Raw genomic sequence first — 13170 nt, forward strand, 5'->3', positions numbered from 1 at the left:
TCCCATGCCCATCGAACGAAGCTTCGAAGTATTTAAGACAGCCCTATTAAATGGACTGTTATATCTTATTGGACATTGTGGACATTTATTCATTCCCACTTATTAGACACTATTTCTGATGGTAAAATGAGCGTACAAAGCAAAATACAGAATTCTGAAATATTAAAACGGGGAAAAACGGAATTTGGAAAAAAATAAAATGGAATTTGGAAAAAAATAAAACGGATTTCATATGGCTCTAGTCTCTGCCTGCGCGAGGAGTGGGCTGTGCTCACACACACACTCACTCACACACACACACACACACACACGGGTGCTGCCGAGTACAGACAGCTCTGCTCTCATCATGGCGGACAGAACGAAACGTTCAAAAGTCTGGGTCTATTTTACTAAAGTCGATGCTGACAACGCTCGTTGCCACAAGTGCAACAAGACATTTGCCAGTAATGTATAAGCGCTGGTACTTGTCAATGTGGCTGGCGGGGAGCTAACGTTATTAGCCTGAACTCCGAGTAGAATAATGGCCGACAATCCGGAGGTAAATAAACGAACGAGAGCTTCTGATTGGTGGTAAGAAGAAGAGGTGGGTGCAAGCGGTGGGACGTAATTGGCAGATCGACTGTCTGCCTCCGAATGTAACGTGACTACGTCACAGCCAAGAAAGGGAGCGCTGGATTTGTGAAAAACTCCCTGTTCCTAAACCACACGCTGTCAGTCGTACCACATTACTGGCAAAACGGGAGGAGGCTATAATAAAAACAAGCGCCCTTCATCCAAATCCACCCACACCGGATTTCTTTTAACCAAAAAATGTATTATATATTATCGGAGCTATCAATAACGTTATCGGGTTTATCGGGATGACGTCATAATTATAATAATTAATTATCGTGCATCCCTAGCTATTGACAATCAATTAATCAGAAACGACCCCCCCCCCCCTTTCATGCATTCATGATGGAACATAATACCGATCATATGCATTTGAATTTTTTATTGTAGCGTGTGTATGGACGAAATGCCAATGGATTTAATATAATACACGTCGTGGGCTATTACTAGGCTCCCAGGAATTACCCTAAACCGCTCTAAAACCATACTTATATTCACCACGGTATAAAACGGGAATGTATGGATGTAAAAAAAAAAAATCTTTTTCACATCTTGAACGATAGATACTCGATGTCAAATGGGCCATAGTATTGCATCCATAGCTATAATATAGAATATAGTTATAGCCCTGCAAACAAGGTGACTGACTCCATTGGTTTAATGCGTGGCAGCGCATAGCCATATCCCGGAAACAGCGTGGCAGACAATGAGTTAACACTAACAATATATATATTTTATCAATGATTCTTGATAATTTGCCTTTCGACTAAATACATTTATTTTCTCTTTCTCTACAGAAACAAAGACTGAGGCAACAGAGACTGAGATTAGTTGCTTGCTCTCGCTCCTCACACACACACACACACACACACACACACACACACACACACACACACACACACAGTATTACTCTACAATAAAATAAGAAAGGTGTTTCAATATTGTTATTGCTTTGGTTGTTTTGTTGTTACCTGTTGATCTAATGTGCCTATTGTTAAAATAAATAATAATAATAATTTAATAATAATAATTTCCTAATCATTTGAATGGTGTCTTTATTTGTTTATTTGTTTATTTATGGATCCCCATTAGTCTACACCAGGGGTCTCAAACTCAATTTACCTGGGGGCCGCTGGAGGTAGAGTCTGGGTGAGGCTCAAGTATTAAAAAAAAAAGTACAACTGATCCAATCTTCTCAATCTTTAGCAATAACATTTCAGAACATGAACAGTTCTTCAGAACATGAACAGTTCTTCAGAACATAGGCTTCTCAGTGGACTCATCCACAGCTATGGAAATGCACTGTGCATTTTTTTTTTATTCTATCACAAAGCTGTTTAATCAAATTACCAGCCAGTATTTCAGTTATTCTGGTTGCTGTGCTATCTGAGGGGGATTTGCTTTTGTTTGCCTTCAAACATGGTCTCCATCACTTCAGTCATACATTATTTTATTATGTATGCATCAGAGAATGGCTTCTTGTGTTTAGCCAAAACCCATGCCACTGAGTGAGGACTTGGTTGCTTTTTCTCGTTGTGACATAGATTTAACAATAATTCTGCTTGCAGCTTGATATGATGATTTCATTCCATTTATTTTTGTGGTTCTTAGCACTGAATTTTGAGGAAAGGTTGCATCAAAATAACTTTTGTTTCGTAGTGGCGTTTCAAATTGCCACTCTTCACAAGAGCTACCGTTTCTTGGCATATTAGGCACATTGGTTTGGTGCTGGGAGGATGCACGCATATTTTTCAGTCCATTCACCTTTGAATTGCAGCGATTTTCACTGTCGACTTTTCTTTTACTGGCCATCTTTGAACATGCCACATTTTTCTACTATCTGCCTGCTGGCAAAACTAGGCTATTAGCTACATTTATCTCACGGAGAAAAAACTGGGAACGAGGTTACTAGCTACAGTACCTGCAGATGCGCTGTCAACTCTCGCTCTGACTCGAACCGTTGAAAGAGATGACACGCATTCCGTGAAGACCCGCCCTACTCTGCCTCTGATTCGCAGAATGTGGGTGGGGGGGGGGGAACGCTGACGGGACGCTGAATGTGATTGGACCAGAGTAGACAGACACAGACAGTGGAGCAGTGCTTGCAGAGGAGATAGCAGATAATTTTCAGGATGCCTGCCATACGCACTGGGTGACAGGATATATTTTCCTTCCACTGTATCGCTCCGGAATCACGTTTCAACCAAGTCACTAACGTAACGTTGCTGTCATGAGCCTGCACTATGGTAGCCTACAAATTATAAAATAAATAAAACTTCCAACTCGCACAACGACTCGGCAAAAAGTTGCGCGCGGGCCGCACTAACACTAAACTTTGATGTCAAGTAGAGGGCCGCAAAATATCATCCAGCGGGCCGCAATTGGCCCGTGAGTTTGAGACCCCTGGTCTACACCCATGGGTGAAAGACTATTATTCTTGGGGTTCTAACACACAACCTACAACATTACAGTAACAAAAGAACAATAAAAACATAAGAAACATCTTATCCTAAGCAATTCTCAACATCTTCAAAATCTCACAAAAAAACACACACAAAGGCTCCAACCACAAATACAATACTAACTAAACTAACAATACTAACTAAATAAATCAGTAACTCAACTGTATTTCACCATTCATAACAGCATCCTTCAACTTTTTCTTAAAAGTAAATTTGTTGCTGATCATCTTTATCTTCACAGGTATGATCTTTATGGCAATAACAACTATAGACGAAAAAAACAAAGTAAAGATACAACATTTCGATTTTTGGGACAGTTTACATTCACTTTGGGACGGTTAAAATTGTATTTCGGGACGGTTCTGGGACGGTGGTGAAAAGTTAGTCTGGAGCCCTGATCCAGATAGCCTTTCAACAATTATCACCAAAGGTCACCAGAAAAAGACTCTTGAAAGCAGATCAAAGACTGTGTCAGGTTTAGACACTCAAGAAGATGTTGCGACTACATCTTGATTAATCGCTCTCCATTTGAACCCACTTGAGATTAATCATTTGGTTTCCTAGGAGCATCACCCCTCCCCCCCAACATGACTGCTGGACTCACCGTGGTCTCCTGTTCGAAGCGCCGGTAGATCTGCTCTCTCTGCTGCTGGAGCTTGTTGCTGAGCTGCTGCTGGGCTCTCTGTTCCTCCTTCTGCAGGAGACGCAGCTCCCTCAGCTCCTGGCGCCTGAGTGGCAGACAGTGTTATCATTACATGGGGGCGACAGTGGCTCAGGAGGTAGAGCAGTCAGAGACACTTAACCCCTAACTGCTCCCGATGAGCAGGGTGGCACCTTGCATGGTTGCCTCCGCCTGCCGGTGTGGGATCGTGTGAGTGAATGAGTGAATGTGAGGCATAAGTTGTAAAGCACTTTGAATAAATGCAGTCCATTTACCAGCTAGACCCACGTTATGGACAGAGACGGTGTGTGAAGTTGATATGATATGGATTTCTTTGTTCGCACTGTAGGTGTGTCATTTAGTTTCTGAATCCTGAATAACTGAATTGACAGTTCACGGCTGTGTATCAAAAAACTATACTTACCGGCAACGTGACGATTTTGGAATCAATCTAGATTTGAAGGCCTCACAGAGGGTATCAAAAATATCACAAGGCTTTAACCTGTTTGATTCTCACAAAGGGATCTAAGACATATAGATGGCGTTTCAGACGGGCACTGAAGCTTGCGACACCCAGACGGAGCGAAGGAGAGCGTGACACAAGGAACTGGAACGTCAGGAGCCGATGCTACTCGCTGTGCGGACATTTCCCACGGAAATGTGTTTGTTTAGGAAACCGGTATTTTTGTTTTGTAACCTGACCAACTGGACTATAAAGAAACCTGAACTTACTATCGTAGCGAGCGTCGCCGTGGCCGCACTGCCAAGGAGGGGCAGAGTCAGGGAAGCTAATCCATTTGTTATTTCTCTGTTCATTGAAAACCAGAGTCCTTGTTCTGCTTCGTCCTTTCCTCAATACTACACTTCAATGTTAGGGCTAGAGCTCGACTGGCAAACCTCACAGCCACGGGGTCCGCTCTAGTTCCTAACACTACAATCTAAAGGCTACTCTTATCTTATAGGCATCTATATGGAGGAAATCAATCGAACGTTCTATTTAGAAAAGCTTGTGGTGTGTGTTGAAAAAAACAATTAATAATAATTATTATTATTATTAAAATAATAATAATAATAATTCTATTTACTCTGTGGCATAATGGAATGTGATAAGCGATAGGAACCGAAAAACCAAAGTATCATTATTTGAACCGGCGTCAGTATTTATTTATTTATCTTTATCGCCATGACGCCCAGCCCCATCTACAGTACATCTAAACATCAATGAGTAGAGGTCATGACACCAAACCGAGATGAAACAGGCAACGCTTGTGAAACGTGCAGGGGAGTGTTCCCAGTGCCTTTAAAAAGGGAACACGGAGCCGACAGTAATAATATACAGTGCCTGTCGCAGTGCTTAACCTCACTTGTGCCTGTAAAAATGGTGTGGGAATTGAAAAGTGAATGGGGAACTATTCAAGGCAGGCGTGTTAAATGGGTCACCTTCCATATTTAGGCCTGGCGGCAGCAGCAGCAGCAGTCTGAAGACGACAGACCTACCTCAGGAACCTCATCTCCTCGTCCTTCATGTCGTTGTCCGTCACTATCTTCGACGTGGTCACGCTCACCTCCACGCCGTCCACCATGAACTTGCGCGTCTTTTTCAGCGTCTTCTTCTGCCGTCTTGTGTCCTAAAAACACACAGCGGTTTTGTCGTGACTCAACACATACCATAGTTGTTGTCATGAGTTTATTAGCTTACAATGCAGGAGATTTGGCTCGAGAGACCTGGCAAACCCCTGGCCGAGGGGTCTCGTAATGGGCTCCCCAATACCCTGACCTTTATACATAACAGAGAAAGGGGCGGGGCTCAGTGTGTAGACAAGAGATTGGTGATTGGTTTTATCATGCGAGACAGGAAGACTGATGGGGAACAAAAGGGTTGATCAATGGAGAAAGGTAGACAGAAACTTGAATGTTTGACTTACTTATTATTATTAAAAAAAAATGACATAATACTCACAATACAATAAAGATAAGGTCTATGAAGAACTACAGTAGGGATGCTTTCATTGAAAGTTTAGGTAGACAAAATTGGGATCCCGTGCTACAAGTGTTGAGGTTGACAAAGCTTAGAGCATGTTTAAATCTATGTTTATTGAGAACATGGATACGCTGGCTCCTAGAAAAAGGGTACGAATAAAACATAGAACAGAGCCATGGATAAATGATGAAATTCTTAAATCTATCAAGGTGAGGAATTCATTATTTATGGAGTTCAGGAAAACAAGACCAGTTTTGAGCATTACAAGATTAGAAATTAAATAAAAAAGGATGGTTATGTCAGCCAAGAAATCTTCTTTTAGTGACAAGATCATGGAAAATAGAGACAACAAAAAAAAACTCTGGAAGGTTTTGAATGAGCTAGGATACAGCAATAGATTAAAGATCAAAACTATAAATCTGTGTTTAAACATCAATGGCAAAGTTATTTCTGACAAGGTTGCAGTGGCAAATTATTTGAATTCATACTTTACAACAATTGCTAGTAAACTGGTAGACAATCTGCCTAGCCACTCTGGCACCTTTGGACAAACTCATGTACAGATTTTGTGCAGATAAGGGGAATAAAGAAGATGCCTTTACGCTAGGGCTGAACGATTAATCGATTTCAAATCGCAAAAGAAAAATTATCGCAAAATAAATTTATTTCTTTAATTTTTTTATTTAACCAGGAAGTTTGGGAGAGGGAGGTAAGGGGCTTTAGATTGTGTGTTGTGAAGTTTAGACTTCAGAGAGGGAGAGTAAAGTACAGAAAAAAAGGTACCGTTGGGTACCTACCGGTATCGATTCCCAGGTAAAAAGAAACATTTTCAGGCTCGGTGTCCCGAAAAGACCCACCGCGTAGGCCAGATGCAAGCCGCATTTTACAATAAACCTCTGTGGGGCTGCTTACATTTTTATTTATTTATTATAATCGCAAATTTTATCGCAATCGCAATATGTGTCAGAAAAATCGCAATTCGATTATTTCCCAAAATCGTGCAGCCCTACTTTACGCTTACAGAAATGTCTGAATCATGTGTAATAAAAAAAACTCACTGAACTGATCAAGTCCAACGCAACGGGTCTGGATGATATTCCTGATGACTTGTCGTATAGAACTTGGAAGTCGCTTTGGATAAAAGCGTCAGCTAAATGACTAAATGTAAATGTAATGATATACCTGCTTGTTTCTTGTGATGCTGCGGTAGTCATAGCACCATGTTTAACCCACATAGTAAATCTGTCAATAAGGAATGGAAGTTTTCCCAATGACCTTAAACTTGCCAGAGTGATGACCTTTACAAAAAAGGTAGCAAACTTGATCATGGAAATCTCGAGTGTTCTCTCTAAGGTCATTGAGAAAATTAACCATGAGCAAATTGACAGCTACCTCTCAAGCTATAACATAATTTATGAATTGCAGTCAGGCTTCAGGAAACAGCACTCCACTGACACCTGTTTGCTATACTTGACTGATCTAATTAGAAAATAAGTGGATGGGGGGAGGTCTGTGGAAAGGGATTACTGGATTTACAAAAAGCATTTGATACCATTGACCATACAATACTGCTGATGAAGCTAAGAGCAATTGGCTTTAACAGTAATGCAATCAGCTGGGTGAAGTCTTACCTTACAGGAAGAAAGCAAATGGTCGATGTTGGTGGAATGCTCTCAGAGCCAAGGGCCACTACAAGTGGGGTACCCCAAGGCAGTGTGCTTGGCCATCTGTTTTTTTCCTTACTTTATATTAATGACCTTAAATCAGCTTGCTCCACTAATTTATTTGTGTATGCTGATGACTCAGCACTCCTGGTGTCCCATAAAGACAAGGTAGTTGTTGAGGAGATTTTGAGCAACGAGTTGGGCAGAGTGAGATTTTGACTATCAGATAATAAATTATCCCTCCACGTAGGGAAAACGGAATCAATCTTCTTTGGCTCCAAAATCGAGCTAAAAAGACTTTCAGCCTTGGAAGTGAAGGTAGGGGATTTTATCATTACTGCAAAAGATTGCGTTAATTACCTAGGCTGCATTTTGGACAAGTCATTGTCAGGGGAGAATATGGCCTTAACACATTGGGCGCCAGACCCGAGATTTCTGGGGTTATCTCGCCAGCGGTTGAGCGCCAAAACCCGAGATTTCTTGGGGTTTCATCGTTTTTTCTTTTATTCGATTTTTTTATTCTATGCAGTGTCACGGACCTTGGTGTTACAATAGGAAATTATTCTGAGATCCCTAGAGTGCAATACCGGCCGCATCCTGCTAGGTGGCAGTATCGCCCACCCTTTGAAACCTTATTTCACACCGTGTGTCACATCTAATTTCGTCCGGGTGGAGAATTTAGACCAAGCCAAGTCTAGCGGTTCATCCGATCACTTCAAAACGCGTTCAGCACATTTGAGGCATATCTTGTGCCACTTCATGTCAGGGACCCGATCGACGTCAATACTGGAAATCGCGATCAGACAATTGGAATATTATTTTTGGAATAACACCGATCAAAGGTAAGGACTATCTGATGTCAATTCCACCTTGATCCTACAATGATTTCATATCAATCCGGCCGATCAACGTATGTAGTATTCGATCAAAGCATTTTCATGCATTCATGATGAAACATAATACCTATTATATACCTTTGATTTGGAAAATAGTAGCGTGTCCAGGCGAGCAACACAAACGTTTTTAGCAAAATTCACATATCGCTTGGTAACAGTTACCAGGAATTAGCCAGGATCACTCTGAAACTATACAATATTCACCACGTTATAACACGCAAACGTATACATGAATGTTGAACGAGGGATAGTTAGTCAAATGAGCCATAGTATTGTCTAGGGCTGACCTTCGAAGCTTTTTTTGGCAATCGAAGCTTTGGGGCCGAGCTTCGAGAGAGCTTTTGCTCTCACAGCCAACGACATGACATTACATAATTATGTTGCAACCTTCGTCTATCAAGCAAACAATTATATTATATTTAATTTATAATTATATCAGACAATGCACCTACAAAAGCAGATGATTACAATTAAATTAGCCAACTTGGTAACACATTAGTCATAGCAACATAGGCATAGCCTTATTAATGTTTTGTGTGGCGTCGCCGTCGTGTACAACTCCAAGGGATATTCCCTTGGAGATGCATTTGAGGCAAAAAATATTAATATTATTATTATTTTTTTTTTTTAAATGTTCAAAGCTCATGCCATCGAACGAAGCTTCGAAGTATTTAAGACAGCCCTAGTATTGTCTCCATAGCTATAATATAGAATATAGATATAGCCCTGCAAACACCGCAACGCACAGTGAAAATCCCTATCTTTTACAGCGGTGGCACACGGAGTACAAGGATGGCTAACACGGCTGGCGTTCAAAGTGTTAAAGGCTCGGACCAAAACCCCCAAAAAAAACAAATTCTTAGCAAGAAAATCATATTTTCTAAATTCAAACACACTAAACACATTAGCAGATGCCTTAGTGCAGTGTCACTTTGATGTACATCCTGGCATAGTTGCTCACCAAAACAAATAAAGCATAGATTACAGACATCTGAGAATAAATTAGTTAGGACTGTGCTTAAACTTCACCCCCGTACACATCTCAATTCCTCACACTTTGATGGTCTGAACTGGTTACCAGTGGAAAAGAGAGTATCTCAGATTAAGTTGGGGCTGACCTTTAAAATAAGGAATGCTACAGTACAGTCCCTGCTTATCTGGTCAGTTATTTTAGTTGGGTGCGTGAGACTCACAAATACTCCATGAGAGGCAGCCAGACAGATATAATTCCACACAGGTTCAGGAGTTCTATGTGGAAAATTTCATTTTTGTATACGGCAGGAGTTCTATGGAACCAATTACCTACCTCTTGCAAAGCACTGGCTACAGAAAGAAGCTTTAAGACCACTTTGAAAAAGTGGTTGGCGTCTGCCTCTATTTGATTCTCATAGAAGCTAGGAAGGATAGGATGAGTTGTTAAAACTGAATGTGTGTTTACAGATGGATCTTTGATTGTATTATTAATTAGACGGACTGAAGGGGAATGCTGTAGATTAATTGAATTTGATTGTGTATTTGGCTTTGACTTGTTTAATGTAGTGAAATTGTGTAGTTTGTTTTATATTTGGGCTTCAGAGTAGCTATACCAGCCAACTGCCCACCATACCCCACCCCACCCCCTACCCCCAGAGGTCCACAATGGAAATAAGCCTTTTGGCTTTATTGTGTTTTTAACCTCAATGATTTTTTTTAAATGTATGTATTCCTGCTGGGCAGTTCTATATGTATCTTTTATGAATTATCAAATAAATTCAATCAATTCAATCAATCAACTAGGGCTGTCTTAAATACTTCGAAGCTTCGTTCGATGGACATGAGATTCGAATATTACGTAAAAAAAATATATATATCAACTCTGCCTCTCTTTGTTAATTACAACAATCAATGCTGTTTGTTATTTAAGATGAGGTCGGACTCGGCACTGACAGATTTGTGTTCATTGTGCTGCTTTTATAAAGCCTCAAATGACGGTTTACAATATTTCATGGAAGCAAAGTGTTTAGTTTGTCTAAGATTTAAAAAGGTTTCAACTTTACAGCACTGACAAAGTTGAACAAAGTGCTGTACAAGTCCCACAACATAAAAAAAAATATATATATATATATATATATATATATATATATATATATATATATATATATATATATATATATATATATATATATATATAAAAAATATTAATAATAATAATTGTTATTATTATTGTTTCCCGAAGCTTCGAATTAAAATCGAATCTCGGCCCCGAAGCTTCGAATTCCAAAAAAAATCGAAGGTCAGCCCTACAATCAACTGAGTATTGGAGAACAATAGGCTGCCTATAGTAGGTGTGTGGGGGGATAACAAGAATGGGGGGGACGACGACGACGATGACATACAATTCCACTACAGAACCTCCAAAGGTCCTTGAGAGAGTTTCCAAGGGGTCCATAGAAAAAATGGGGTATACATATTTAAAAGGTTAGACTTGACTATTTCATTCACCTTCTAGAAGTTAGTCCAATGAAGGAAAGTGGGTTGTGAAGAGTTGCCTACCTATTCATTTTCAGACATTATTATATATTTTTTTCCCATCTATTTTATATTGTTCAAAATAAACCACCCACCCATTCATTCATTCACAAGAGTGACTATTATAGTCATAGGCTTCACTTTCTCCATTATTATCTCATAAACTACATTATATAAAGTTACAGAATTCTGGACTCGATTTTGATTTGGGTCCCTGAGACAACATCTTATCAAATGGGGTCCACAGCATCAATGTGGGGGTCCTTGACAGGAAAAAAGGTTGAGAACCACGTTTCTAATACATGATTCAAATGTGTAAATATTAAAACACACAATCTTTTATATTTTCACATGTGAAAAACAGGAGGTTGATGGTGAGGAGTGAGTCTGTTACCTGCAGGGACATAGAGCCACCTTCCTTGCTCTTGGACAGGAAGCTGGAGATGGAGAGATTGAGGTCAAGGCTGTTGCTGTCGGCTGCAGAGCCACTCCCGGAGTCCGAATCCTTCTCCGCGTCCGGCTTCACCGCCACCGCCGGGCTTCCCTGCTCTGTCTTGGCTTCCGACTCGGCTTCGCTCTCTGGGACGGAAGCGGCATCTTGTGAAGCGCTCTCTTCTTCATTAGTAGCCTCCTCCTCCTCCTCTTCAGGAGGGGCCTCGGAAATCGCCACTGGTTCCACGTCGGTGGCGGTGTCTTTGGATCCCTCCTCGAGTCCGTTTGTGAGTTCGGCTCCCGTTTGTTTCTCTGGTTCCGTCTCCCCTTTGGCCTCCTCGTTCTCTGGTACCTCCTCTTGCTTGGCCTCCTTGTTTTCTGGTACCTCCTCTTGCTTGGCCTCCTTGTTCTCTGGTACCTCCTCTTGCTTGGCCACCTTGTTCTCTGGTACCTCCTCTTGCTTGGCCTCCTTGTTCTCTGGTACCTCCTCTTGCTTGGCCTCCTCTGGGGCTTCGTCTAGCTTCTCCTCTGTCTCACCGCTGGGTTCTTTCTCTGCGGTCTCCTTCTCTATCAAAGCCTCTGTGGAGTCCCCAGCCAGGCCTACCTTTGTGTCCGTGTGTTCATTCGAGTCTGTCTCTATGTCTACATTTGACTCAGATTCGATATTGGCCTCTCCGTTTGTATTCATCTCCGAGGCATCACCGGTGTGTGGCTTTCCCTCCTCCGCCATCTCTTCTCCGGGCATCTCCTCAACGGGTAACTCGGTCTCCTCCCCTGCCTGAAGTACCTCTCCTGACACGGCACCTTCAGGTTCTCCAGGTACTGTTTCAGGTTGCTCCTCTGACTCCATGGTGGGCTGGAGAGTCGCCTCAGGTTCCTCTGCGACCACTTCTTTTCCCTCCTCTTTCTCCTCTTTAGGTTTATCGTCTTCACTTTTCTTACCATGCGTCTCCCTCTCTTCCTCCCCCGTCTCTTCGCTCACCGTCACAGGCTCCTGGATCTCTGCCGTGTCTGATCCGTCTTCAGGTGGGGACACCTCTGGGCCGACGGAGACCTCCTCGGGCTTGGGCTCCGCAGGCTCCTCTGAGATGGGGTCCTTGGTGGGGTCCAGCTGCCCGGTGGCCAGGTCCTCGTTGCTGGCATCAGACACCTCGTTGAGTTTCTCCTCCTCCGTCCTGTCGACCTCACTGGTCCCCAGTCCCTCGTCGGAGAGCTTATCGCTGGTCTTGTCCTCTGCCTCTGTCTTTTCCGTGACAGACTCCAGAGTGGAAGTGGCCGGAGGCACTTTGTCGTCCTCGGAGCTGGCCACGCTCGTGTCCGAGGGCGCACGCTTGTGTCCGGGCGCTGCCTGCATGAACAGGGAGAAGATGACGACAGAATAAGCGATGGGAAAAGTCACAACACAGGCCTCCCTAAGAATGGCACAAGCTTAGAGCTGGGAGGTACAATGTATTCTAATACTGAAATGGTCATATACACATTATACAGTATGATCATTTATGTGTAAACATACAATACCGTCATCAACTGTTTATACATACATTTATATATTTTTTATTTAATGCAATATACATAAAAAGGTTCACACTGTAGAGGTATTGTGTGTTTCATTTTTTTTAGATTATATATTAGATTATTGGATTATATATTGTAAATATGTATTGTAGGGCAAATATAACTGAGAGGGCATACATACCCTCATCTCGCACCTTGTTGCCCATTATGCACATGTCCAGAGTTAACTATATTGATTTGTTATATTGTTTACACTGCTTTTTTTTATTCTATTTTATTTTTACTTCTCCACTGTACTATAATTCTGTCACCTGTACCATGTCTTATACTACCTGTACCACCCCCCCCCCCCTCCCACATGCTGATATGATGCCTGAATTTACCCAAGGGGATCAATAAAGGAATATCTCATCTTATTATAGAGATTTTGTGGTGGAAT

At 41.7% G+C, this 13170-nt stretch overlaps 1 protein-coding gene across 3 annotated transcripts in view; it reads right to left on the bottom strand.

Annotated features, from left to right (window-relative positions):
• Positions 1–13170, bottom strand: part of slka (STE20-like kinase a) — a 72006-nt gene that overhangs the window by 30861 nt on the left and 27975 nt on the right. For all 3 annotated transcript variants that reach the window (XM_084321710.1, XM_084321709.1, XM_084321708.1), the window contains exons 9-11: positions 11179–12564; positions 5233–5363; positions 3679–3802 (exon numbers count right to left, since the gene is read on the bottom strand). In XM_084321710.1, the coding sequence (XP_084177836.1) occupies positions 3679–3802; positions 5233–5363; positions 11179–12564 (1641 nt within the window). The remainder of the gene's footprint in view (positions 1–3678; positions 3803–5232; positions 5364–11178; positions 12565–13170) is intronic.

Source organism: Notolepis coatsorum, assembly GCF_963971535.1.
Source record: "Notolepis coatsorum genome assembly, chromosome: 9".
NCBI classification, from domain to species: Eukaryota; Metazoa; Chordata; class Actinopteri; order Aulopiformes; family Paralepididae; genus Notolepis; species Notolepis coatsorum.